The 24,273-nt window shown below is 41.8% G+C and overlaps 1 protein-coding gene across 2 annotated transcripts in view; it reads right to left on the bottom strand.

Moving 5' to 3' along the window:
- Nucleotides 1-24,273, bottom strand: part of tmtc2b (transmembrane O-mannosyltransferase targeting cadherins 2b) — a 94,572-nt gene that overhangs the window by 16,358 nt on the left and 53,941 nt on the right. For both annotated transcript variants that reach the window (XM_080028013.1, XM_080028014.1), the window contains exons 3-8: nt 14,871-15,717; nt 13,138-13,252; nt 12,534-12,619; nt 10,740-10,924; nt 9,387-9,465; nt 6,153-6,274 (exon numbers count right to left, since the gene is read on the bottom strand). In XM_080028013.1, the coding sequence (XP_079884139.1) occupies nt 6,153-6,274; nt 9,387-9,465; nt 10,740-10,924; nt 12,534-12,619; nt 13,138-13,252; nt 14,871-15,717 (1,434 nt within the window). The remainder of the gene's footprint in view (nt 1-6,152; nt 6,275-9,386; nt 9,466-10,739; nt 10,925-12,533; nt 12,620-13,137; nt 13,253-14,870; nt 15,718-24,273) is intronic.

Here is a 24,273-nt window from a genome sequence, read left to right as displayed (position 1 = left end):
AAACTACTCCTTATAAAAACACCACACTCGGGCTACAAGGGCCAAAATACCTTTGTGTGTAACTAATGTCCCTCTCCAAAACCGCAGGCCTACTTTAACAATAAATCTTAATAAATAGACATGAAACACATGGGGCCGAGAGTTGTTATTCTTTCAAGCTCATGTGTCGTCCCGGTAAAGTACACATTGTCATGCTTGGCACAGCGGATGCAGACACGGCATTCATTACACACTTTTATCTGTGCAAATAACACTTTCAGAGCCGACCGCAGATCGCCGGTGTGTGTGGCCCCACTGCTGTGAAACAAGGCAGAGAGTACTGGATGGAAATACAGCAGGAAGATGTGGAAAGGAGAGGAGAGACATAGAAAGAGAGAGAGAAATGATGAGCGTCATCATATACAGTATCTATAGGGATCTTTAGGTTCAAATAAACACACACACACACACACACACACACACACACACACACACACACACACACACACACACACACACACACACACACACACACACACACACACACACACACACACACACAGGTGCATGGCACACAGACTGAACTGCGTGTACAACGTTTTCTCCAGCTTTAAGAGGCATGAAAGAATCCATACTGTGAGGGCGAGCGTAGCATGATGAGGTGAAGGATCACTGAAGCCCTGTGGACCTCAAGAGCTCCCTCAGCTCCTTCAGACGGTGACAAGCAACCAATCACAGCTCAGACAGAACAGAGCAGCTGGCCAATGGAAGTGCCAGCTGGGACTGTGACACATCCCTGCTCTCAGTGGGGAACCAGATGCCATCTGATCAACAATTAACTATGTTCACTCTGTATCTACATACGCTGATGTTTTAGCATTAATAAGGCATTCATCAATGTCTGTTATTGTTAAGGTGGAGTCTTACCGACTCTACAAATATTTGAGAAAATGAAGGAGCAATAAATAATGCTTGTATAAGCCAGGAAAAACAATGTATGTGAACTTGGCGTGAAATGCAGCAAATTACTTCGGTTTAGTCAAATAGTAGGATGGGCTCAAATCCAATCAGTACAGTGCAGTATTAATGACTGTATACTTAGTCAAGCGTATACACTTTCAGTGAGCGGCAAATTCAACAAATACATAATTTTCTAAATGTAAATATTTTAGAGTGGGGTTCCCCTTGAAGCTGGAGAAAAACCTAGCCAGCGCTAAGTATATGTTTAATAAAGACGATGGTGTCCAAGTGGGGATCACAGTTCCAGTCTGAAAAAGCATAATCTCTGTGTATTTTTATATTCGTATACGCAGATGTAGGAATGTGTACGTTAGCTGCCAGCTGGTTTTATAATAACAGAGGCCCACGTCTGTTTGTTAAACCTCAGAATTAAGCTTTCACACACTGAAATGAGTTGCAGTTGTGAGTTGATGGAAGATTATGACACGTCTAAGGATATTGATGGATACCATGCCCAGAGTAAGCTATATGGTAGTAAGGCGCTAGGAACTCACAGAAGTAAAACAGTGCTGATTTCCCATAACTTGTCTTTAAAGAAACCCTAGCACAGTTATTATTAATCCGCAGAGAGACAGTTTGTAACACTTCTTGGATATATTACTTATTAAATTACCCCTTACTCTGGAAAGTTTTCTTCAATTTTAGGATTACAACACATTTTGCTCACCTGAGTTTGGCTATGAATATTCATGAAATCCAACCAGCACTGATGTTCAATTTTCTTGTTGTTGTTTTTTCTGCAAAGTCGAAATCATTACAGTTTTTCCAACCCAACCCTTTTGAAAACTACTCCACTGTTTATCATAGACAGTAGGGTATCATCAACAATGAAGAGAAACTATTGTGAAACATCCTTTTGTTTAGGGAAGGTATTTGCTACCCAACCTTCGCTGCATACAGATCAGGTTTGGTTATTGACAAATGCAGTTTATCCAAATGATTTCTCTCTCCCTTTGATTGTGCCAATCTTCTGCGTCCATATGTGTAGTGTGTTGCAACAAGATATACATTGCCCAGTGGGAAGAGGGAAAGAGAGTCAAGCCAATGTGTTGCACAAGCATGGAAAGAGAACAAACGTGAAGCAAACATTAAATGAAGCAACAATGTAGGTTCAGGATCTTGGGTTGGGTATTTATTTTGTCAGGACCCATCAGGTTAAGTCTGGTCAGGTCTTAAAGGCGCCAGTAAAGGTATAGTGGAGACTACAGCCATGCTAGCAGCTCTGTTATGCTGCACTTCTGCACAGCGGTGGTTTGAGCTAAAATGCTATCCTCAGCCTGCTAACATGCTTACAATGACAATCATGTGACATTCTGTCAGCAGCTACAATATTTAACATTTTCAAGAAGCATCTTACTTAATATGTTAGCATGCTAAAATGATTTAGCACTCAACATATAGTACAGCAGATGGTGGAGTTGTGTGGGCTACAGTATTTGGTTGTGACGATGGGATGTTGTAGGAAAACACATTTTTTCCTTGGTCAAGTGTCAGAACTTCAGAATAGAAATGCATCTCTAGTTGTTTGCTTGATAACCCACAGCCGGCTCCCTGCTGGACATTTTAAAGCACATTGAAGCAACTGGCTTGGGCAGGGGGCAGGAAACACTAAATGTATATAGGAAGTCAATAACAAAATGTTATCCAGAGTTTAAACCAAACTGAGCTCATTGTGTGGATACAGTATCCTGCCTTTTTGTCCCACACATGCTGAGCTTATTGGTGCGTGCCTCACACCCTTAAAGTCTCCTGATAGCATCAGAGAAGCTGCACTGTAAACTGTGTGGTGATTAAGGAATTAAGCCTGCCTTGTATTAGCAAAGGAAATGACAAGTGGATGACTGGAACCAATATTGCAAGCATGAAGGAGGTCCTCCTCTCACCCTGCTCTGACCCTGTTGCCAAACCTTATCTCTCCCTCTCTTCACCTCTCCCACAGGGATCTGAACCTCAAGAGCCCCTGACACAATCCAAAGTGTCTTCATCACTCACAGCCCTGCTACAATAAGTATGGAGGCAGGGGGTTACAGAGGCGGGGGCCGGTAGGCAAGTCAACTTCCTGCACTGGTTTTAATCATGCTTAAATGCTGTTGTCACCAGGCAAAGAGGCCACAGCAACAACAGCAACACATGGTTCCTCTAACTTGAGGTCCCTGATACAAATCTACACATTTAAATTAAAAGGTGGGGTCAGCAAATCTGGATAATGATTTTTGTCAAAATCAGTGATGTGTGCACTGAAATAAAATTAAAAAGGTTTTAATACACAGCCTAGTCTCTGTAAACAGGTAAGTAAACAAAGGGTATGTAAACAAAAAAAAGGGTTCCGCCATAGCTAGCAACATGCCTGTTTACAGAACCTAGGCTGTGTATTAACACTGGACAGGTAGGACAGGTGTGTGAGGAGATATTCACTGATTTTGACAAAAACTAAATTTCGATAAGAAGTATTCTCCAGAAAATCGCTGAGTACACCTTTAATCTCTTCTTCCTTTCAATTACTTCTCAAGGATAAAGAGGCTCTAAACTTTACAGGCTCAAAAGATTTACAGCCGTTCATCCTTCTAAGTTTGAGCGCCCTTTCCTTCAAAATCAATAACACTTTCTTTAATGAAATGAGTTTCTCTTCACAGCCCGCTGGATCCTTCCCTCTGTCCACTACACCAAGTTTAAACACTGACCTCTAAAGACTTGTTACTGTTTCCCCAGCCCGTCCTCACTGACAGTTGGGTTTCAGATCATCTTTGAGGTCCAGTGGTTTTTGTACAGAGAGACATTTGTGTCATTTTAACGTGGGGCTTTTTATCTTTGGTGTCAGCTGAACTAACTTTTTTTCAGCCTCCGTACTGACACATGTCAAATTAAAACTAGCGTGGAGCTGGAACCCAATTTATTTAGACATGTAATGAGCTATTGTGAAGATTGTAAGAATGAACAATATTCAATAGAAAAGTTGGAAATTTTGCTTTTTTGCCTAGAGTTAAAGGTGCTCCGAGGAACTTTCCGTTTGTGTTGATTCTTGCACCCCCTTTGGACAAAAGCGCCAGCTGTTGTTCCTGGGTGACCGTACCCACGACAAAGGCATTAAGAAAAACTATATAAAAATAGCATTCTTTGCACCAATGGTCTCGTTTGCTGCTACATGCAATTTATGATCATCTATGGAAACATTTGATTGTTTCAGAAATGTTTAAAAGTTCCTCGCAGCACCTTTTAACGAGAAGATTATAAAGCGAGCCTGGCTCCCTCAAATGTAACAAAAATAGGCCTAACAGAGTAACGAAAGAAAGCATATACTGTATATGCGTATTTCCCAGAATGACAAACTATACTTCAAAGAATATTCCTTTGCGTGTTGTGGTGCCAGACGTTCCTGGCCAAGGAGTAGTCCAGCACATTGCCAGTGTTCAACCATGGCATGACCTTTTCACTTGTTCTTTTGTTGTTGTTTGGATAAAACAACTGTGACACAATATGTTGATTTTCTGAGCTGTAACGATGCCGGTAGGTGGATTTTCCTGGACCGAGCTGTTTCAAGACCATGTGCCAACCAGCTTAAATAAACTTTTCCCTATTTCCCAAAATGTTAAACGATTTCTTTCAGGGCCTAAATATAAAGCAGCGATACAACAAATTGTAAAAACCTGGTGGGAAACTTTGGTTTTCCAAGAGGTTAAGGTAAATGATGTGCAAGTCAAAGTCCTCAACATATATCGGTTGTGAAACACAAAAATTCATAGTTTTGGGAAAGACTATTACACATGAAAAGAAGTTGAAAACGACTCTATTTCCGTATGGGGAAATGAGAAGGGACAGGGCCTGGAAGACTCAAGGCTTTTTTGTTGAAATCCAGATCCCGGCGCTGCAGGCTTTATGAACACATTTACTTCCTTTCATCAGGGCCCAGACTGTGGGCGAGATGGGGTGTGCGCTGAAGAGGACAAGCCTCCGCCCTTCTTTTGACCTTCGGCACAACTCTTCTTTCTAATTTGTTTATTTCTCTTCTGAAAGTCCTTTCTGGCTCTAACTGCTCCCCTCGGTCGGATCGAAACTCCAAATAAAACGCTTATCTAGCTGCGATCTGTAAGGGGATGACTTAATGACCCGAGCACATGACCGCCTACCTCGTAAAGACGGCGGAAACTGCTCCTGCCCCTGAGACTCCCTCCACATAGAGACGCCATTTTTCTTTGCTTATTGAAACGCAGGTCAGCTGTGTGTGACCCTGAGAGGATATTTTTCCTCTGCTGTCCTGGTAAATGCGAGGCAGATGTAAAGACTTCTCTCTTTACAGTGTTCAGTAGAGTTCAATTCTCCATCCAGCAGAGCGACCTTACAAACATGCCAAATGCTTGAGATTTGTTTCGCTTTCCATTCAAAGTTGCAAAAGCCTTTTTTTGAGTTCCTTTTGAAGACTTAGAAGGTTACATGGACCCAGAAAGGTCAGCCAATAGAGACAATTCTTTTAATCAAAAAACACTCCCCAGGCTGACAGACAGGCGCTTGTTGAGAAACACAACCTTCTCTCAAAGTACACCCTCTTCCAATCTTCTCCCTCTCTCCCATCCACACACTATTGATTAACTGTAGAGACCTCAGGAGAACATTACGACCACCAGTAAAGAGCTGGAGAGAACTGATAAAAGCCAGAGAGATGAAAGAGGGTGCAGTAAAAAGAAAGTAAGAAAATAAAACGGAGACGGAATACCTGCACAGAACGAGAAGTAGTTTTAAAAAAAAAAAGAGAAGAAGTTAGACAAGGTTAAGTCGGACATGTAGAAGTCAGCAAGGCAGACTTCGGACAAAGAACTCCCAGTTAGAGACACCGGATAGGCAGAAATAAAGTTTTCAACTCTGGCTTTTATCAACATCTGGATTTTTAGTCTGTGAAAATATGCAAATGTTCGCATTATTGTGTAGATATTTCCAAATTTGCATATTAATTTAAAGATTTCTAAACAACTTGAGCATACATGATTGATTAGCATTCTCCCTACCTAACATGTAACATCCACTAATGTGTGACACTGGATTTCACCTATTGATAAAGGCTTGCTTGTTAAGATTTCTAATTGTAATTTGTAATTGTTTTAATAGTCTATCGCCTTAAAGGTATATAACCAATGAGGATGACATAAACATGGAAGTCTTACCGTCAAAGCCAGGAGTTTGCCATAGGTGAGGTGTGCAGGTATGTGGTCCGGCTTGGCTCTCAGGGACTCTCTGTACCAGTGTCCGGCCTCAGTCAGCTTGTTCAGTCTTATGTAAGCCTCCCCTGTGAGAGCAAAGCCAGAGTCCAGTCAGGAGGGCCAATGTTCAGCTGAGGGGTTTCCACTATAACGGAGGCTAGACCTCTACATCCAGTGGGGCACCAAATCCGGCCTCAAACCAAATATTGTTCCATATTATTAGAAGTGTATAATATATGTCAGACACCTAACTACAGAATGCAAATGTTAACCTTTGTTTTGAAGGGCCACATTTTGCACCGCAGGAAAAAGTCAGCCTGTAATAAACACTTTAGGGTGATTGTAGGCGTTTTTGTTTTTCTGAAAACAACTGAAGAAAGCCTGTGTTCAGCGTGTGGCTAGAAAAAACAAATATTTGATCACATTACTCATAACACACTCCCTCGCTCCCTGTGATCCGTCACACATCATCCGATACCTCCCCCAGTGCACGATCTGACCCCTTCTGCATGCTCACACCTGAACAAACAAGAACCGCTCTTTCATAGCCGTCCAATAACACTTGCATTAGCACGAATCTGACAACATCAGCTGGTAATTGGACACAAAACAGCGACATCATAGAGAATTGAGGTTTGAAGGGAATGAATGTCTTCCAGTTGTACAAATTTAACCAGAACTCGGTTACATGGCTCCTATTTCAGTGGACAAGTTGTTGAGGCTGGAGCGGACTACAACTTTACATTCCGTGGGGATTAGGACTAATCACTATACCCTGATCGGAAACTGTGATAAGCAACAGGTGTGTGAGTCTCTCTCTCTCACACACACACACACACACACACACACACACACACACACACACACACACACACACACACACACACACACACACACACACACACACACACACACACACACACACACACACACACACACACACACACACACACACACACACACACACACACACACACACACACACACACACACACACACACACACACACACACACACACACACCTCTGGGACCTTTTTAATGATTAGGCGTTTTCCTTTTGATGTGAATGAGCGATAACGCCGTGTAATGATGTATCTTAATATGTAACCGTGTTAACCACATCAAATTTAAGACCCAACTTCCTTTTATTTTGAAAACAATGAAAGCTCCAGGTTTGAGAGCTTCCCCTCATGAGATGTAAAGTAAGACTGGAGAATATATTTTTAAGATGATAAACATCAGTACAGCCTTATGTTTCATATTGAAGTGCTGGAATGAATTTGTAGCTACGTAATCAAAGGAAGCCCTTGTCAACAGTTAAAATCAAATTGAGCAAAAAGGATGGATTAGATGATATCTCAAATCAGATTCTTAAAAAAAGATTCCTATGCTGTATTCCCTTGGGCAGCTTGTCAGTTTTTTTCAACCCCAACTGAGATTTTTATTCTTCTTGACAAGCGCAAAAAAATTGCCAGCACTGCAAGTTTCTTCCTTTTCTTTTTTTTTAAATAGCTAAAATAACTTGAGTTTAACAAATCCTCCACGTGTTAATAAAAGACAGGATGGATTATATGGATTTCAGAGATTTACCACCAGCCCACGGCATTGCACTATTTAAAAAAATAAAATTATCTATGTAAAGGTCTGTTTTGACATGACCTCTTCATTTGTTGATGGAGCAAAAAAAAACACTTTTTTTCCCACCTCCTTGGCAGCAGACCTCTGAATGAGATTAGCACAAACATCGACGTGCAATTAGAAGTGACATGGAATAAGAACGGGCTTCTCAAAGTGGAACATTCCAGCGGCCCACTAGGGAGTGTTGGAGCGAGACCGGCAGGGTGCAGATTACCACCCAGGTCCACCTCTGATGAAAAGCCCCAGAGCAGCAGCACTACCAGAGGCTGGGAGCTGGAAACATATACGGTACTTTGTGCAGGTGGGCCAAGTGTGCAAATCAGTGCAGCGAGGGGGAAACGACGCTAAGCTGCAGAAAAATCACAGATCTCTGGCACGGTGCCCCTGGTTACAGGCGCAGTGCCGCTCCTTAATGCTGACTGGAGCTTTCATCAACATTTTGACATAAACTCGGTAGCTCTGTCAAATTGAATTTCGCCGACGCATAAGTGAACCTGTGTGGCTCTACCAAGTCTGGATTACAGACGGCGCCCAGGTTTCAAGTTTGTGTGTGTGTGTGTGTGTGTGTGTGTGTGTGTGTGTGTGTGTGTGTGTGTGTGTGTGTGTGTGTGTGTGTGTGTGTGTGTTTCTGTAAGTAGCTGCATGTGTGTAAGAGAGAAAAAGAGCAAAGAGAGAGCAGCTATATAATGAGCCCAAAAGCAGCTGTTCTACAGCTGTAATGTAACAAGGTTGTTCTTGTAGTGAAAATAAAATGAACAGTAATTAATATGCTGGTGTAACTGGTAAAAAATTATATTTTACAGCGTTCACTCAAATAAAGTTTCTCAAAAAAGGTTTTTTCACTGACATAAATGCCATGAATGAAAATTCAGCAATTTAATTAATTCTAACACTTCGTAAAGCTTTTGGGAGCATATTGTAAACCTGGCTTAACCTTAACACTATAGACCATGGAAAGTGAGTGAACTTTGCCAATATTTCCGGTACTTATTGTATTTATTGAGTAAGGGCTTACAGTTAACCCTAAAGGTTTAGGATTCACAACTGGAATTCATTTCTGAATTTTCACAGCACCAGTATAACTGTATAAAAGAAATCTACAACCACTTACAACAATCTTTCTGTTGCTTTTGTTCCAACTTCAACTCAAACAAGGGATTTTAACCTGCTTTTCTGGGGTGGTGGTGGGGGGGAGGTGTTCCTGCTCCACAGTGGGTATTTGTGAGCACTAGCCTATCCTGCATTCAAAGCTGCACGTGTTAAACAATGGTCTTACTTGCAATTACTAATCCCTAGTGTTTAATGAAAAATTGGTTTCGGTTAAGACGGTGGCTGCCTAGAGGAAACATCATTTTTTTTTGTATCAATCAGATAAACAAATAACCCAGAAGATAAGAGTAAAACAAACCCGCATGATGTATGGCAGCCGGTTCCTCCAAAATAAAATAGCCCCCCGAAAACAACCCCTGCAACCTCATTTCGACTATCTGTTATTTTTTCCCGGACTTAAAAAAGAACAACAGATCTTATGTCCTTAGTAAAACAAAAGCAGCTCTTACCCATCATGTTGTAGAGGCTCTGCGGTGCAAATTGTCTTGGCATTTTGTGTATTGCTTCTTTAAACACTGTGAGGGCCTCCTGTGAATGAAACAAATAAAAGAGAAAGAAGGTGGGGGATGTTTGCATTAGCAAGAGAGTGGAGAGAGAGAGAGCCCGCCAGAATAAAACTGGAGTAAACTAGTCATTCCTCCCACTGCAGCCGGGGGCCCTGACACCGTGAATGCAGCGTGGAATCAGGGGTCGTGCTAAGGCTGGTTTAGTACAGACTAGTGCAGAAAGGGTCTATCCTCAGTGTCATGCCTGTTAAGACGACTAGAGACGCATCACCATATTGACTCGGGTATGTGTGGGAGTGTATGCGTCCAGCGATTCACCTCAGATTCCCTGTGAATTCAAATAGCATAAGGAGCTGGAACTACTTTAATGCTGAGGCAAATGTTGTGGTCGGAGGAAGTGGGACTGCTCTCTTTCTTCAACATGCCAACAACTTAGAAATGCCTTTATTGAATCTGCAGTACCACCGCTTCAAAACCTGATTGAATCAGCAGCATCAGTGCTTGTGTACAGTATAAATGTGCGGCATTTGGAAAAGCAGTTCCCTTTAGCCAGCACTGGAGGTCTTTAGTGGGAATAAAAGAAAGTGAATTTGTTAGAAACAGCCGGAGGATTAACTGCACTAAACACAACCTTGCCCCCCGATGAAACAAGCAAGTTTAGAGCATGTCCATTTAAAACTGAGCATTTTCTCAGTCCCCCACAGAAGGCTGCGTAGGAAACCGCATGCAATTTATCCCAATTCACAATGTTAATACTTTTTCCAGCATGTACTGTAAAGATGCAGTCTTTGAACTCTTTTGTAAGCAATGGGGGAGTTTGTTACAAGTGTGTAGATATGTTTTAAAATACACAAATATAAGCCAAAGTACACTGGCCACAGTATTCAAGTGTTTGTTGACACAGTCAGAAACGTGTTTAATCATACATTTATAATTTAGGTCACAGTTAAAGGTTGGGTGGTGCTGGATTAAATTACATTGAGAGGTGTTTTCTATTTTGTTGTCCCCTCCTCCCCCCCAACAGAATATTTCTAATGTAATGCATTCCCGTAGAATACCACCTTTAACTATGACCTCAGTGCTAAAACATATGGCAAAACAGATTGTACAGGCGCATCTAGTACAGTGGCCCTGGATGTGTTCAAATAATTCACTGAGAAATTGCCTGACTCGGCAGTTTGTAAAGATATTTACATTTCTTCATGGTAAAATGAAAATGCTTTAAAAAGCACACATGCATCTCTGAGGGATTTTACTCAGCAAAAAATGTGGAAATCTATTTTTGTGCCATCTTACCTCCTGGTGTCCTTGTTCGTGGAGCAGCTTGCCCAGGTTGTACAGGCAGCTGGTGACTGAGCTCTTGTGGGCGTGTGGGTCCTTCAGGTTCTCATCGGGGATGTCGGCGCAGGTCAGGAAGGTGCGCTTGGCCTCATCTAGGCGAGCCTGATTCATCAAGATGATCCCTGTGTTCAAATAGGCCGCTGTCGTGGGAAAATACATTGGTGTTAGTTCAGGCAGGGCAGATTGGATGTTCGAGTGTGTGTATGTGTGTGTGTATCGCTCTCCTAACAGCATTAAAGGCTTTTTTCAGACAAACCTATATGTATAACCAATACCATGTGGTGAAATAGTCTGTCTCTCTGGGTATAAAAAGATGAGTAATGACCATTTATATATGCAATCCACCTTTGAAACGGAGCAATAAGCCACTGTTGGTCCTATTAACACCACACTGTATTACATGTTTGACCTTTGCATGGATCCTGTGAGATACTTTGAATACTTGTTAACCTTTCCTTGAGCTGTCAAAGACCAAGCATCCCAGTGATCAATATGCAGCCAGGGTGTAATTAGTCTCTGTGGATCTGCCTTTTCTAAACAACTCCCTATAAGGTCTGTCTGTTTGGAATACATTATGTCGATACAGCAGATCAATCTGGAAGGTTCTTCTATAGGCTGCTGACGTATAACCAAATCAAACGGTTGATAATCAAAAGGCCCTTTTTCCTCTCCAAACAATCTTTCCTTCCGCTTCTGTCCTTGGAACGCGTTATCTTAAAAGGGGCAAATTATTTTATTCCACATCCGTACGCCTCACAATCTTATCTGTCCCACATAGTATTGCATTCAATGTTCAATGAGACCTTTTTTTTCCATAGCACTGCTCTACACTGAAAGCAGAACAGATAAGAAAAACCCAGTCACATAAAAGTGACTCCAATTTTCCAATTTCATCAGCCATTTAAACTGATTTTCTGTCTAAAAAAAAAAAAAAAAAACGTGACGGAAATCAATAGCACTTTATCACAAACCAGGATGGCTCTGCATAATAAATGAAAAAAAAAGCTAAAGTTTGCGCTAGTTAGCTCCAAATTAGGCAGTGAGTAATGGAGTAACCTTGGAGAACGCTGTAAACTGTCACATTCTTATTCTGCCTTTCAACGTGTGTCTGCTGCTTAATGTAATTAATTAACCTCGTTATCGGCCGCAACAGATTGAGTAATTTGCTCGCTAAATGGAACTTTTCTAGTCTCACCGCGATCTCGATTAGGGCTCTATAATTAATCCGGGGGAAGGAGACGACGTTTAAGATTCTCTGTGTGTCTGTCATTGATTGATGCCTAGAACAATGGGGAGCTAATTTAGTGCATGATCAGGTAAGATTGTGAGCCATTTGTACTCATCAGAGAGAGAGCCTGCCGGAGACGACACCGCATTAAAAACATTGTAATTTAATAAAACAGAGCAGGAGAACTGTGGAAAAAGAGTGAGAGAGAGAGAGAGAGAGGCACTGAAAAACAGAGAGAAAGAAGTCGGCTAAATGAGGGTGTCGCGGGCCCTGAATTAATAACAAATGACATCATTCTTGCGTGATCTGTTGACACGACCTGGGCTTTGACAGCTGTGTTGAATGTTGAATTCAGCCGTATACCCAACTGCCCTTTGCCACCCATTCCTCTCCTTTTTTCACATAACCACAGCCTGTGTTCACTGTTGCCTGGACACAGCACACAGTCACAACCGCAAGAGCTGGAGATTGTCAATACAAAAAAAAAAAAAAAAGAAAGAGAGGAGAAGAGCTGTACTTACAAGCCAGAGTTGGCCGGCTCCCAATGGCCAGCTTATAGTAGTGGAGCGCCTCGGAGAACTTGTTGCTCTCTTGTAGCAGCAAACCGCTGCAAGCAGACAAAAAGGAAAGAGTTAAAAGCTTCCACAACTCAAAATAGGGGATGTTTTAAAGTTGAAAAGTCTCAGTAAAGGATTAGGCAAGGGACACGGGCAGCTGATGAAACCCAATGGGGAATACTTAGATCTTAGAAAAACCACTATGGATGTGAGTGCACTGTCAGTGTTGGCTGTAGATCTTTTGTGTGTGTCGCCCCTCGGGCTAAAACAGCATCATTAATAACCCTGCCTGACAGACAGCACTCTGGGGAGTACAAGACAAGAGGGCACTTCCTTCTGGAGGAAAAGCTCTGATCAATGGACAGACGCGTGTATAAAAGGAAAACTCATCCATTTGGGCACACACCCACTCCTAAGACATTGGAATTACAATGAGTGGACACACTAGTATACAGGTATAATAGCACATTTGATTTCAACAAATACTAAACGTCAACCGTTAAAAATTAGCATTAAGGACAAGGCAATATCAGTGACCACACAAAAAAGCCATAAGACACAAACTCACAGGTTATACAGCATGTCCGCCATGTTGCTGCGGTAGTAGAGGGCATTTCGGTACGCTTGTTCAGCCTCCTCCATCTTTCCCTGGCTCTTCAGGACATTTCCAAGGTTTCCCCATGCTGACAAGAAAAAAATTGAAGGAAATGTGTGGCAACCTTTTGTTCATAGCATTTCTTTCAGGCCCTTAAAATGCTCTTAAAGGACAGCCATCATTTTCTTTTGGTATTCACGGCCACTTACTGACATGGGTTCGGTGCTATTTGTTAAGCTAGTACACCAAGACCTTACGGTTAAAGAGAGAAGACACACCATGGGAGGTTTGTGCCAATACCACCACTTATTACAATGACAGCGTGTATGAAAGGAAGACCACCATAGTGCTATTGCACAGCTAATGGCATTAGCGCTGAATGGCAGAGTGAAGTAACTGACAGGTGAAATAAGGTTGCAAAGAGCTTTTGTTTCGTTTTTGCAGAGAATGTTGGAGTGTGAAAAAAAAAATTTGAGAACACAAAGAAAATAAAAGAATATCAAACAGTAGCCAGTGCTGGTTGCTATGGAACATTCTGTTTCGAAGGTCATTAATAGTCTATGTAGACAGCACACAAAATCAAAAACAAGTGGTATGACATAAATGCACAGGGCTCAGGTAATATAATATAATGTATATAATAACACTAGTATAACACTGGTATGGTCAAATATCTTGTTTCTTCATGCATCTCCACACGTCACATTGAATAGGAAGAACGATAAGATCCTGGCTCAAGCTGATTTTGTTGACACACCTTTTAAGTGCTAAAATATGCAGTGTGCCTTTAATCAACGTATTTACAGTATTTAGTCAAATCCTCTATGTAATCCCAGAAGAATATATGCAGTATAAACAAGCAGAAAAACAACCCAAAGCTTCCTTCATTCAACTGTGCTTCCCGTTATGCACGCATTTATGAAGTTTATTTTACAGGAATGACTTGCTTTGTGCGTCCTGGAATTTCACAGTTCAAATTATCCGCGGGGTGTGTGTCTGTCTTTGATGTTGGGTTCTCCTGAAATCTCATATAAGCTATAATGAATGTGATTTGGGGACGGTGCTGCTGCTCTGTTAGGCCGATGGCCTGCCAAGACAAACAGCTGTCATGCCTCAGCTCCACTGCAGAATCTGAAAGGGAAATTAGCTAACACAACATGTCCTGCTGAGTGCCCTGCCCCGCTTCCCTCCTCACAGAACTTTGCTTTGGATAGGAATCTGTGCCTGATGACCTTGGAAGTGAAGGCGACTGAATATTTTATCTGTAGTTAGAGGTGCCAATCAGAGACGGGCGGTGGTGTCCTTCCAAGTGAGACAGGGCATCTGGTGTCCTTACACAGATTCGGTATAAGAAGATGTGAGATAAAGAGGTACAACAGTAAAACCCCATGTTTTTAAGAAGAACTTTAGCCGAGATTAGTAAAACTACCACCATTCTCATCTTGCTTCTTGGGCACTGACCTCAACTTGTGAGTACTTGCATATTCTGTGCTAATGTAGAGTGATAAGGAGAGGACATTATGAAGCAACTTTTGTTAAAAATTATTCAGTGCCGCAGTAGTGGAACATTATCAGATTAAAATTCAAAACCTTGCTCTTTATTCAGACAACTAAATATGATGGGTGAAAGAGGTTTTGGTATGGAAATGCGTATTAAACTACAGACAACCTGGTATGTGCAGATGATGGAGAGCATGCGTCCTTACCTTTAGCAGGATTGACATAGATCCCTGACTTGTAGAGCATCTCCTCATTCTGCCAGTCCCGGTTCCTCAGAACAGTTTTGGCCCCAAACACCAGCACCAGAGCAGCGCTGCAGTAGACCAACATGGTCCTGGAGGACCTGCGTCTCAGACGGACGTAGAGAGCCCTCGCCCCCACCGCCACCAGCAAACAGAAGCCCATGCTGGGGATGTACAGTACTCTCTCTGCTATCACAAAGCCCACATAGAAAAACAGGTTTGTGGCAGGGAGGAAAGGGATAGCCAACAGGCCTAGAGAGAACACCACAACATTTTCAGAAGTGGGCAGTGAAGTCCTGCTCTCGTAGTGCTTTTTGGTACCGTTTTGTGCACCGTCGATGTGAGCGTCTGTGTGTGAATTGTTTGTATGTTCATGATGGTTGTGTTGGTAACCGTTTCCATTGCTGGTACCATTCCTGCCATTGGTGTAATGGTGCGCTTTGCCATTGGTTTCCTTGGCCTTAGTCGTCTGGTGCATGCGCAAGCTGAACCAAGCCAGCGAGAGCAATCCAAGGTAGAAGGCTACGGTGTGAAAGCTCCTCCAATCAGCAAGGCTCCTGATCAGAGGCAAGGCGTCCATGGACCAATCAAAGCTGAGTGTGTCCGGGCAAAGGAGAAGCCAAAAGTTCATGGCAGGCAAGTAGAAAAAGGTAAGGGTCCTGGTGAGGAGCGAGGGTGCATCTGCTGCGGGGTTGTCAGAGTTGGAGAAGTTGGGCGGTTTGTTGCCCATCCAGTAGAAACGACCGACTAACAGCACCACTCCCCAGGCCGCCAGCAAAAACACATTCAGCAGCAGGTGGACGTTCTTCCTCTGAAAAGAAAAAAGCAAACACAGAAACTTCGATCAAACCTCCAATCTACTAGTATGGAATGGAATGTTGGAAAAATATATAATACACATACTGTATGAGAGCATCAGGCCAAACCTGGGCGGTTGTAACAGTTATGACTCTTAGATCTTTACATTGACTCCAAAGTGATCAAAGGAACACATGATCTCACATGACTTTAACTCTCAACATTAATATACATGGCGAGTGCATGGCCATGACTCAGGAGCTGCGTAATGCCATTTGGAACAGAATGAGCGTTCAAGGACAATTTAGAAAGAAAAGATGGTGACTAAGTAGAGTGGCTTTGAAGTGTGTTTCACCCAAAAGTTGTGTTTTTAGCGGTTGTGATCTTTTTCGGAAACCTGCAAACGAGAACCAATCAGTTCATTGCCCTCATTTTCTCTGTACTCATTCAGTCGTCCAAGAAGAGGAAATGGCACGTTAACTGCTATTAAAGCCAGCACTTCAACACTGAATCAATTCATTGACTTTTTATAAATGAAGGCAACCTTGTATCATGACTTTCTATTCATGCGCATTTTTTTCTTCGAGGACAAATCAAAACAAACAACTATATGAAATCCATTCATCATATTGACTTGATATTGAACACTTTCCAAAATGCTGTGAGGAAACAATTAGGAACTATTCATAATGATGTGTTTGGTTGTTCAATACTTTGCTGGCAGAGCATTGAACAATTACTGGACATATTTCCCAGGGAGCACGTCCCAGTGTTAGGATAAATTCACCCTTTTTTATTTTCGTTCCTTTTGAAAATCCAACTTATAAAAATTGAAAGATTTTCGGCAGCTGCTGCTAGAGCATGCACAGCAAGGTCCACTTGTGTCCTGAAGTATAAACATGCACTGTGCTCCAAAATGCATAAAAAAATGGAAAATCAATACATCTGTGCAGAAATGTCTTGTTCCATCAGTCACACCAGGGTGAATCTTGATGTCCATGGCAACACAGTCCTAGATGCTTCCTCATGTGTAATGATTTTCATTATTTAAACTCAAACCCATGGCATCACATGCTAACCTCACATTATCTTCATTCCAGTGAATGTGATTTTTCCTAATCACCCTCATGCCAAAGGGAACAAGCATGTCTCATCTGTGACCATAAACTTAATACGAACACCGCTTTGGGGGTGTTCTATTGATTTCTTCGTCTGTTCATCGTCATTTACAGATTGCATCAGTGAATGGAGGTTTCAGTAATCTCTGGAGACATTTGACTTCAGGGGGGAAGCTTTGTTATCTGCTTGTGATCACTGCTAATGCAAAAGGCCAAAGCCCAACAATAGGGCAACAGGAAATGAGACTGGAAAGAAGGGAGACATCACCATGACAACACACAACCGTGAAAATGATAAGCAATCAACTAATTACAACATTTGCAGTGGTGTGTAGTGCAAAACCTGACAACACAATGCAATCAATACATAGTTCCTATGTTGTTCAGTATGTGCTTACTGACCATGTTTTTACAGCAAGAAAATAAATAAATCCATCAGAAATTTGTGGCTAAAGTAAAACACTTTGTAGCTAAATATAACAATATCTGTAGCATTTTTTTAATATCATAAAAACACAGCAAGTTATATAAGGTCAGCTCTGTCAAAAGCTAAGGGGGAGATCTGACAACAGCCTTTCATGAGGATATGCCACCCCTATAAGACATTATTCAGTCGCTTGGCAACCAAAGGTCACCCGTTTCAATCCACATCAACATTTCTCATTAATTCGAGCAGCCAAAGGTATCACCATCAGCTCCCTAAGAATCCCAAAGGAAGACTGTAAATTACAAACTAAGATCATTTATACAGTAAATAATATAAATAAGGACATAATTATTTAGTTTTTTATATTCTTATATATTGTATTATCAAAGAAGAATAAATTAAGAGTATACTCAAGGTGCTCAGCAGGAAAAGACCATATCAGCCACAATTAATCGATTCTAGCTGGAACCCATCCCACTGGAATGACGGGTGCTAACAAAAACACAACAAATCCACAGCTAGGCAACTGAATATAAAACAATGGATTCCTTGCCCAAAAATCACAGTATCTCAATGTTACTAAAAAAACTAAAAGAGAAAAGTACTAACATCTGTCGGTATATACAGATACTACTGATAACACAGATAGACATTCCAAAAACGGGACCGAAGTGGGGGTTTGTCTTGTGAAAATACAAGTGATTAAAGTGGACGGACAGACACTTTGTCAGTTCAGGTGAAAGTCTAGAACAGCAATTGGGCCATAAAGCAAAACATTATGTTCAAATGATCCAGTACGAAAAAAAAAGGTAAATGAGCTTCACTTCCTGTCAAACAAAGGTTAATACCATACCGATGGATCATTTTAATTAGCCCTCACTGACACACGGGAATGCAGCATCTGTGTTCCTGCTGATTGCTTGTTCACCAAGCCGTGCTTTATACAAACATAAACACAACAAAAAGGACCACACTTTATAGATACAGAAAATACTAATTATTTTCCATAACATTTTGATTTGTTGTTATTCTTGCTGAGAGTTAAGATGAGAGGACCAATAGCCCTCTCATGTGTGAAAATAGAAAGCTCAAGCCAGCAGCACTTAGCATAGAGTTGGCATAAGAAATTCTGGCATGCTGTACAACCCTCCGTGGAAACATGCAAGATTTGCATACCCTGGTTTCTGTACAGATTAAACAAACAAGATACAGACTAATGTGCTAATTTGTGAGCTTGAGAGATGTTGGTAGTCAGAGGTAGTTACCTTCAGATAGATAGCAGTTCCCCTGTGTTTCTTTTTGCTGATCTAAGATAACCTGCGGCTGGCTAAAGATATACAGTATTATTTGTAGAGACATGAGAGTGGTATCAATCTTATCATCTCACAGGTGTTTGGACATGGGTGCACAATTGACTATATGTGCTCATCAAATAGTTTGCAACAAACAGGAAAATCATTCTCCCACAGTAAACCTTACACCAGTGGCTTTTACCCTCCAGAAGTAACACTCCTTCCAAGCAAAGCTAAAAAATCTGTCATCTGAACTTCATATGCACTCTTTGACGGTTGGATACAGATCATCCCCTCCCCCATCAAATCTCACACAGCAGGTTTCAATGTTCACTTTTGAGTCCATCCCTCAAATCACTTGAGCGGCGCAAACCGAGGTCCTGTGGCCACTTTCTAATCTTAGCAGGTGAGCAGAAACTCACACAAAGACATGAAGAAAGACTAAATTGCTCGGTGGGACCCAGGGGCTGTACTTTGTGCTGACTTTGCCAGAGCGGCTATAGCTGAGCACTGTTAATAGTCATCTCAATCACTGCTCCAGGGAGATCCAGCCTGGATTAAAGAGGCTCTCTCAAGTCACTTCCCTGTCCCGGACACTGGCTTATGAGACACCACCTCAAAGTAAACTCATGGAACTCTTGAGGAGACACTGAAAGAAAAGCTTCCTCTGTTTCGGAGCAAACAGATCATCCCAAATTGGGTAGATGGGGCACTGGGCCAGGTTCATTCCTGTGCTATTTCTGGGCTGATTTTTTTGATTCCGCAAAGCTGCTTTTCGCCCGCTGTTATGAGGCCACTGTCAGTAGGGCATACCAGTTGGCATGCATGTTTCATCTTTGTGTGTATACACCTCTGAAGACCTGAAAATGCCGACGCTGACAACAACCTTGCACCGGTCCCATATTGTACTTAGTCATACCTGGCTCTGTGACAACAGATATGTCATCCTGACTCTTCCCAGGCGCAGCACACACTCAAGACACCATGGCCTTAAACCACATCCATATGTCGAGGACAGAGGCGGTGTTTCATTTACATTTTTGTGCTGCACTTCCATATTTCCCCTTATACCGTGAGGGAATGAGGTCTTTGGAGCAGTATTGAGGACGGAGAACAATCCTTTGATTGCACTTCAGCACACATTTGTAACCTGTCTACTCCTACTTTGCCTACTGTTTTGACTTTCTAAAGGTAAATAAATCTGAAAGTATATTGGCAGCAAGCAAACAGGAAGTGCTCTAGGGATGTTCTGGGGGACCGCAGGGACAACCTGAAACCTAATCCTATTATCTGTTGAATAAACACACATATGCATCCTCCCTAATGTGGCTGCAGTTTGTGTTTCTAACCTTCAAAAGCACAAGTTCAACAGCTCCCCGGGTGCTATAGCTCTATTATGCAGGAAAAACCAAGGCATTCCAGCTTTGTGTCTTTTGTCTATAATCCAGTTTAGTTTATAATAAGTGGTTTAGCAGAACCCCGCAGGAGGCAAGAGGGCATTGCTTTTTTCTCCCTTGCCTTTTGTGTTTCTTGCGCAATCAGTTCAGAATTGAAACAATTTAGCCTTTATAAGGCAAGCGTGTGAATAAAATATCCTTGGAGATCAAATGCAAAACAGGCCAATTACAGAATCCCTAGTTTTGCCTGCCTTTCCCCCACCCCAACAATTGATTAGAATGAATTGACTGGGAAGAAAACTCAATCTAAATCGTTTTTTTCTTCTCTTTTTTTTTACATCCGCTACGGAAGTGTTTTGGCAAAATGAATTGGAAAGAGCTCAGAGAGAAATGTAATTAATTAGTTTGGAGAAAGCACTCTATTCTCTGGTCACACACAGCCTCTTTTGCATAATTGGCTGATGCACACCATACCGTTTTTTAAGAGCCTTTTAAGAACAATCCATTACACGACACGTCTAACTAGCCCGTCAGACTGCAACGATGTGATTGGCCCTCACTCCGGCAAACTACTCCAAGAAAATCCTGTGAAAGAAGAAGTGGCATGTCTGACCTATCCCCTCCTCTTCATCATTACTGAGATCAATTGTCTGCTGAGGGTCTTTCATCAAGATCCTGCTTCACGATGATAGAACAGTAATGGAAGTGAAAACGAGCTCAGTGAACCAATCGGAGAGTATCGCCATCTTCAAAGCATTCAGACACGCACGGACAAAAACACCCCACACACACACACAAACAGAAAGCTCAAATTGTGAACCCCTTAAAAAGTCTGCATCAATCCCTCACCAGGTTTGATGGATGGGTATCCACCTGGCTTATGCCCTTGTTCCTTGGCTGCTGGATCAACTCATCAAGTTTATGGCTGATGCTCCACACATTCACCACTTATCTGTTCTCCCTCTTATCAGCAGCAGCTGTTGCGAACCCCTCCACTGAGACATTAAAGAAACCTTTGGGTGTAAAAACCTGATTGTTAGCAGGCAAAACAAGATAAGAGCTACGACTTTTTCACTGCCTAACAACGTGTTATGGATTACCAACAGCTGGCTCATGTTTTCGAAATGTGATTAAGGCACAGTGTAAACTGCTGCATTTTGTTTTAGGTAATCTCATAGCCATTTATGCTACAATTACAAATACATTTGGGCAATTATATGGCTGAAATCTTATTGCTAAATCCACACAATAGGAAAAGTGCTTATTTCCTGACAAAACTCAAGGCTAACTTTACGCCCTGTGTCAAGTCTTTGTGCTGAGCTAAGCGGCTAGCTTCACCATGCTGACACAAGAGATTCATCAATCTTCTCACCTAACTATTGGCATGGTAGTCAATAAGTACATTTCCCAACAAGTCTAATTTATATCGATTTAAGTATATAACACACATTTTTGATGAATATAAATGTAAATGTGTGTAGAGTTTCTAGCAAATCAAAAAGACACAATTAAGTGATGTGCAATTAATTCAAATTCCTCAATTTGTCACATAGATAATTTAAGCTGCCAATGTCCATCATCACTTTGGAATAGATAACCCCCTACAAATGACTGTGTGGAGCTGCAGTGGATAGTTTACTTAAAGTCAAGTGGACGTCTGCTGGGTGAGGGCCACATGGTGTGAAAGGTCATGGAGTTAAGCCCTGCGGCGGACCTGCACCGCCTTGCTCATGATCAACGCTTTTAACCCATGTGAACCCATCAGAAAACCCACAGAGTCAGCTGCTCTGGCTGGCGGACAGACACAGCACACATATGGGGAAGGCCAGTTAGCAGGAATCGGTTGAAGATTAAACAAAAAAACAACAACAACAACAACAACAACTTCTTTTTCAAAAAAGACTTTTGAATGTTATATATTAAAGATGGTTAATAACATACTGTTTCAATCAGTGATGGAATGTGTGTGTGAGACACTGTATGTGTTGCCTATCAGGATAGAAGGGCAATGGCAAGTCCGATTTCTCTGCTGAATGTGAAAAAGAACAGCATTTTTCTCTGTTAACTGTTGTTGTCTATCTCCAAAGGCCTACTGTGAGTTGGAATTCAAATGTAGTCTGTGGCAAAAGCAAATCATTGAGAATAAGAAAAATTCAAACCAAGACGTCCTAAAGCACGCCAGCTCATGCTCTTTTGGTCAGCTTTCATTAACAATAATCATTGAACCAACACAGGATCCATTTCCTCCTGAAACCTTCACACAACATTCCAGCTCGTCTCACCCTGTCTCACTTTAAACCCCCTATTTTAGATGTCTCAATCATTCTACACTCTTCTTCTTCAACTGAAGCGCAGATAATCCTCGTTCAGGGGTCAGGAAGGCTTTCCCTCTCCTGGGGCCATAATCAAGGTACATTTATTATGTCATCAGTGGCAATCAGACATCTATATTAATACGGGCATAGGAGAGACATATCTCTGTCAACCAGAGAATGCCTTTAGAGTGGATGAAATCTGAACTTCCGGTTATATGGAGAAGTGCGTTATAGGTAGGCAGCTAATCAATAGAAAATCCTCCAGTTTGCCAAGTCCTTAGTGGGTAGTTAGTACAACGTGAGAAGATAAAATCTATGGAGAGGCAACAAGACTTTTCCAATAGTCGTGACACAGTTTTTCCCTGTGATTTAAATGAATAAAAAAAATTCCCATGACATTTTGTTTTTGTTATTTTCGAATATATACTTCCTGGGACACACAGCCACATCAAAGTAAAGCATAGAACATAATTGAAGGTCACCAATTATGCAGAATGCACCTTTTCATGTTTATTTTTGAAAGATTAATATGGGTCCCTGCCCAGAGTGAAAAAAACAACCCCTCTCTCTTTTTCTCCATGCACCTCCACCTTTCTGAAAACCACAGTAAGATTTGTCTCACCTCATGTTGTCACAAGGGGAGAAACGACGTCCCCTCATTACCAACCTAATTTAGCATTACCTCCACCTGTGATAAGAACACCCCCAGATCCAGCTGAATCTAACTGGCAGTCAGAATCAAAGCAGCATTTAGACCCCGTTTCCACTTGTCTTTAACATCTGATTTTTGTGATTCGATCACATGGATAAAGCTGATTGTGGTGACAAGAGTGTAGAGGCAGACGTTAGAAAAGCCGCCCGGCGAGCAACAATCTTTCACCAGCCAATGGACATTTTAGAAGGCGGGGCTTAAAGAGACATGCTCTAAAATGGAGCGTTTCAGACAGAGGCTGAAAGAGGAGATTTAGAAATGGCATTGGGCTAAATAAATACAAAGGGTTTCTTGGACACTAGACCATGAAAACGGTTCTTAGTAGAAACCCATATAACAATTTTGAAGCTGAAAATTAGAAAAATAAATGACCTTTTAAAGTAACCCAGAAAGTGAAACAACGGTCAATGCATCTTTATTAGTGCTGAAGCCATATTAGGAAAAGGTAAATGCATCAGGCAGACCAAAGGACATAATGACAATGGAAAACCAAAGTTGACCCAAAACCCTTAACATCTCGCAGCAGATACTTATTGAGTGAAACCACAGTAATGGTTTGAAAAATAAACTGACTGTTCCTGAGTTCTGGTCTTTTCCGTTTCCCATATTTATTTGTACTGAGAGGGCCAACTAGACTGTGTGACCACTGCAGCAAATTTGCTGTGACAAGATGCTGATTCAAGATCTACAGAGGGGGGAGAAATGTGGGTTGGAGGGAAGAAGTGCCCTATGACCATACCTAGTCACGGACTCAAAGGGACTTGAGTGATAAACGGAAAAGCGTATGCAGAAAAAATACTTCAATCTAAATTTACCGTTTCGGAGACATGTTGCCAGTCGCATGTTGCCACTTAAAACCAAACTAGATTAGTCCTGCACATGCACGGATTCCCAGTCATTACTATGCATTTGTGAGATCAAAGCCATTGTGTTGCCAGGTTTAGAGAGGCGGTAAGCTGTCTGAATGAGACACACAAAGCCCGAGCCAGGTCCAAAGCTAAGCAGATATACTGTCAGCGGGATGTCAGATGCTAGACCAAGAAAATCGCTCTGATTGCATTTCTTTCTCTGAACCCACTTTCTTGAAAATAGCTCTCTGGTGTGTCACGTTACGGTTGACCACCACATCTCAGTGACAGCATGCCATTTGTTGCTGTTTATACTGGCCAGAAACAAGCACGAGCGGAGCCCGGCGGACCTTGAAAGATGTCTTGTGGTGTGGGATGATGACGAACAGCAGAAACAAACGTCAACCGTAGACCAGCCAAAGTCCATATTCAGTCTAAGCTCAGTCATCGAATGATAACG

Source organism: Ammodytes marinus (assembly GCF_949987685.1).
Source record: "Ammodytes marinus genome assembly, chromosome: 5".
Classification (NCBI taxonomy): Eukaryota; Metazoa; Chordata; class Actinopteri; order Uranoscopiformes; family Ammodytidae; genus Ammodytes; species Ammodytes marinus.
This window is presented reverse-complemented; position numbering and strand designations above follow the sequence as displayed.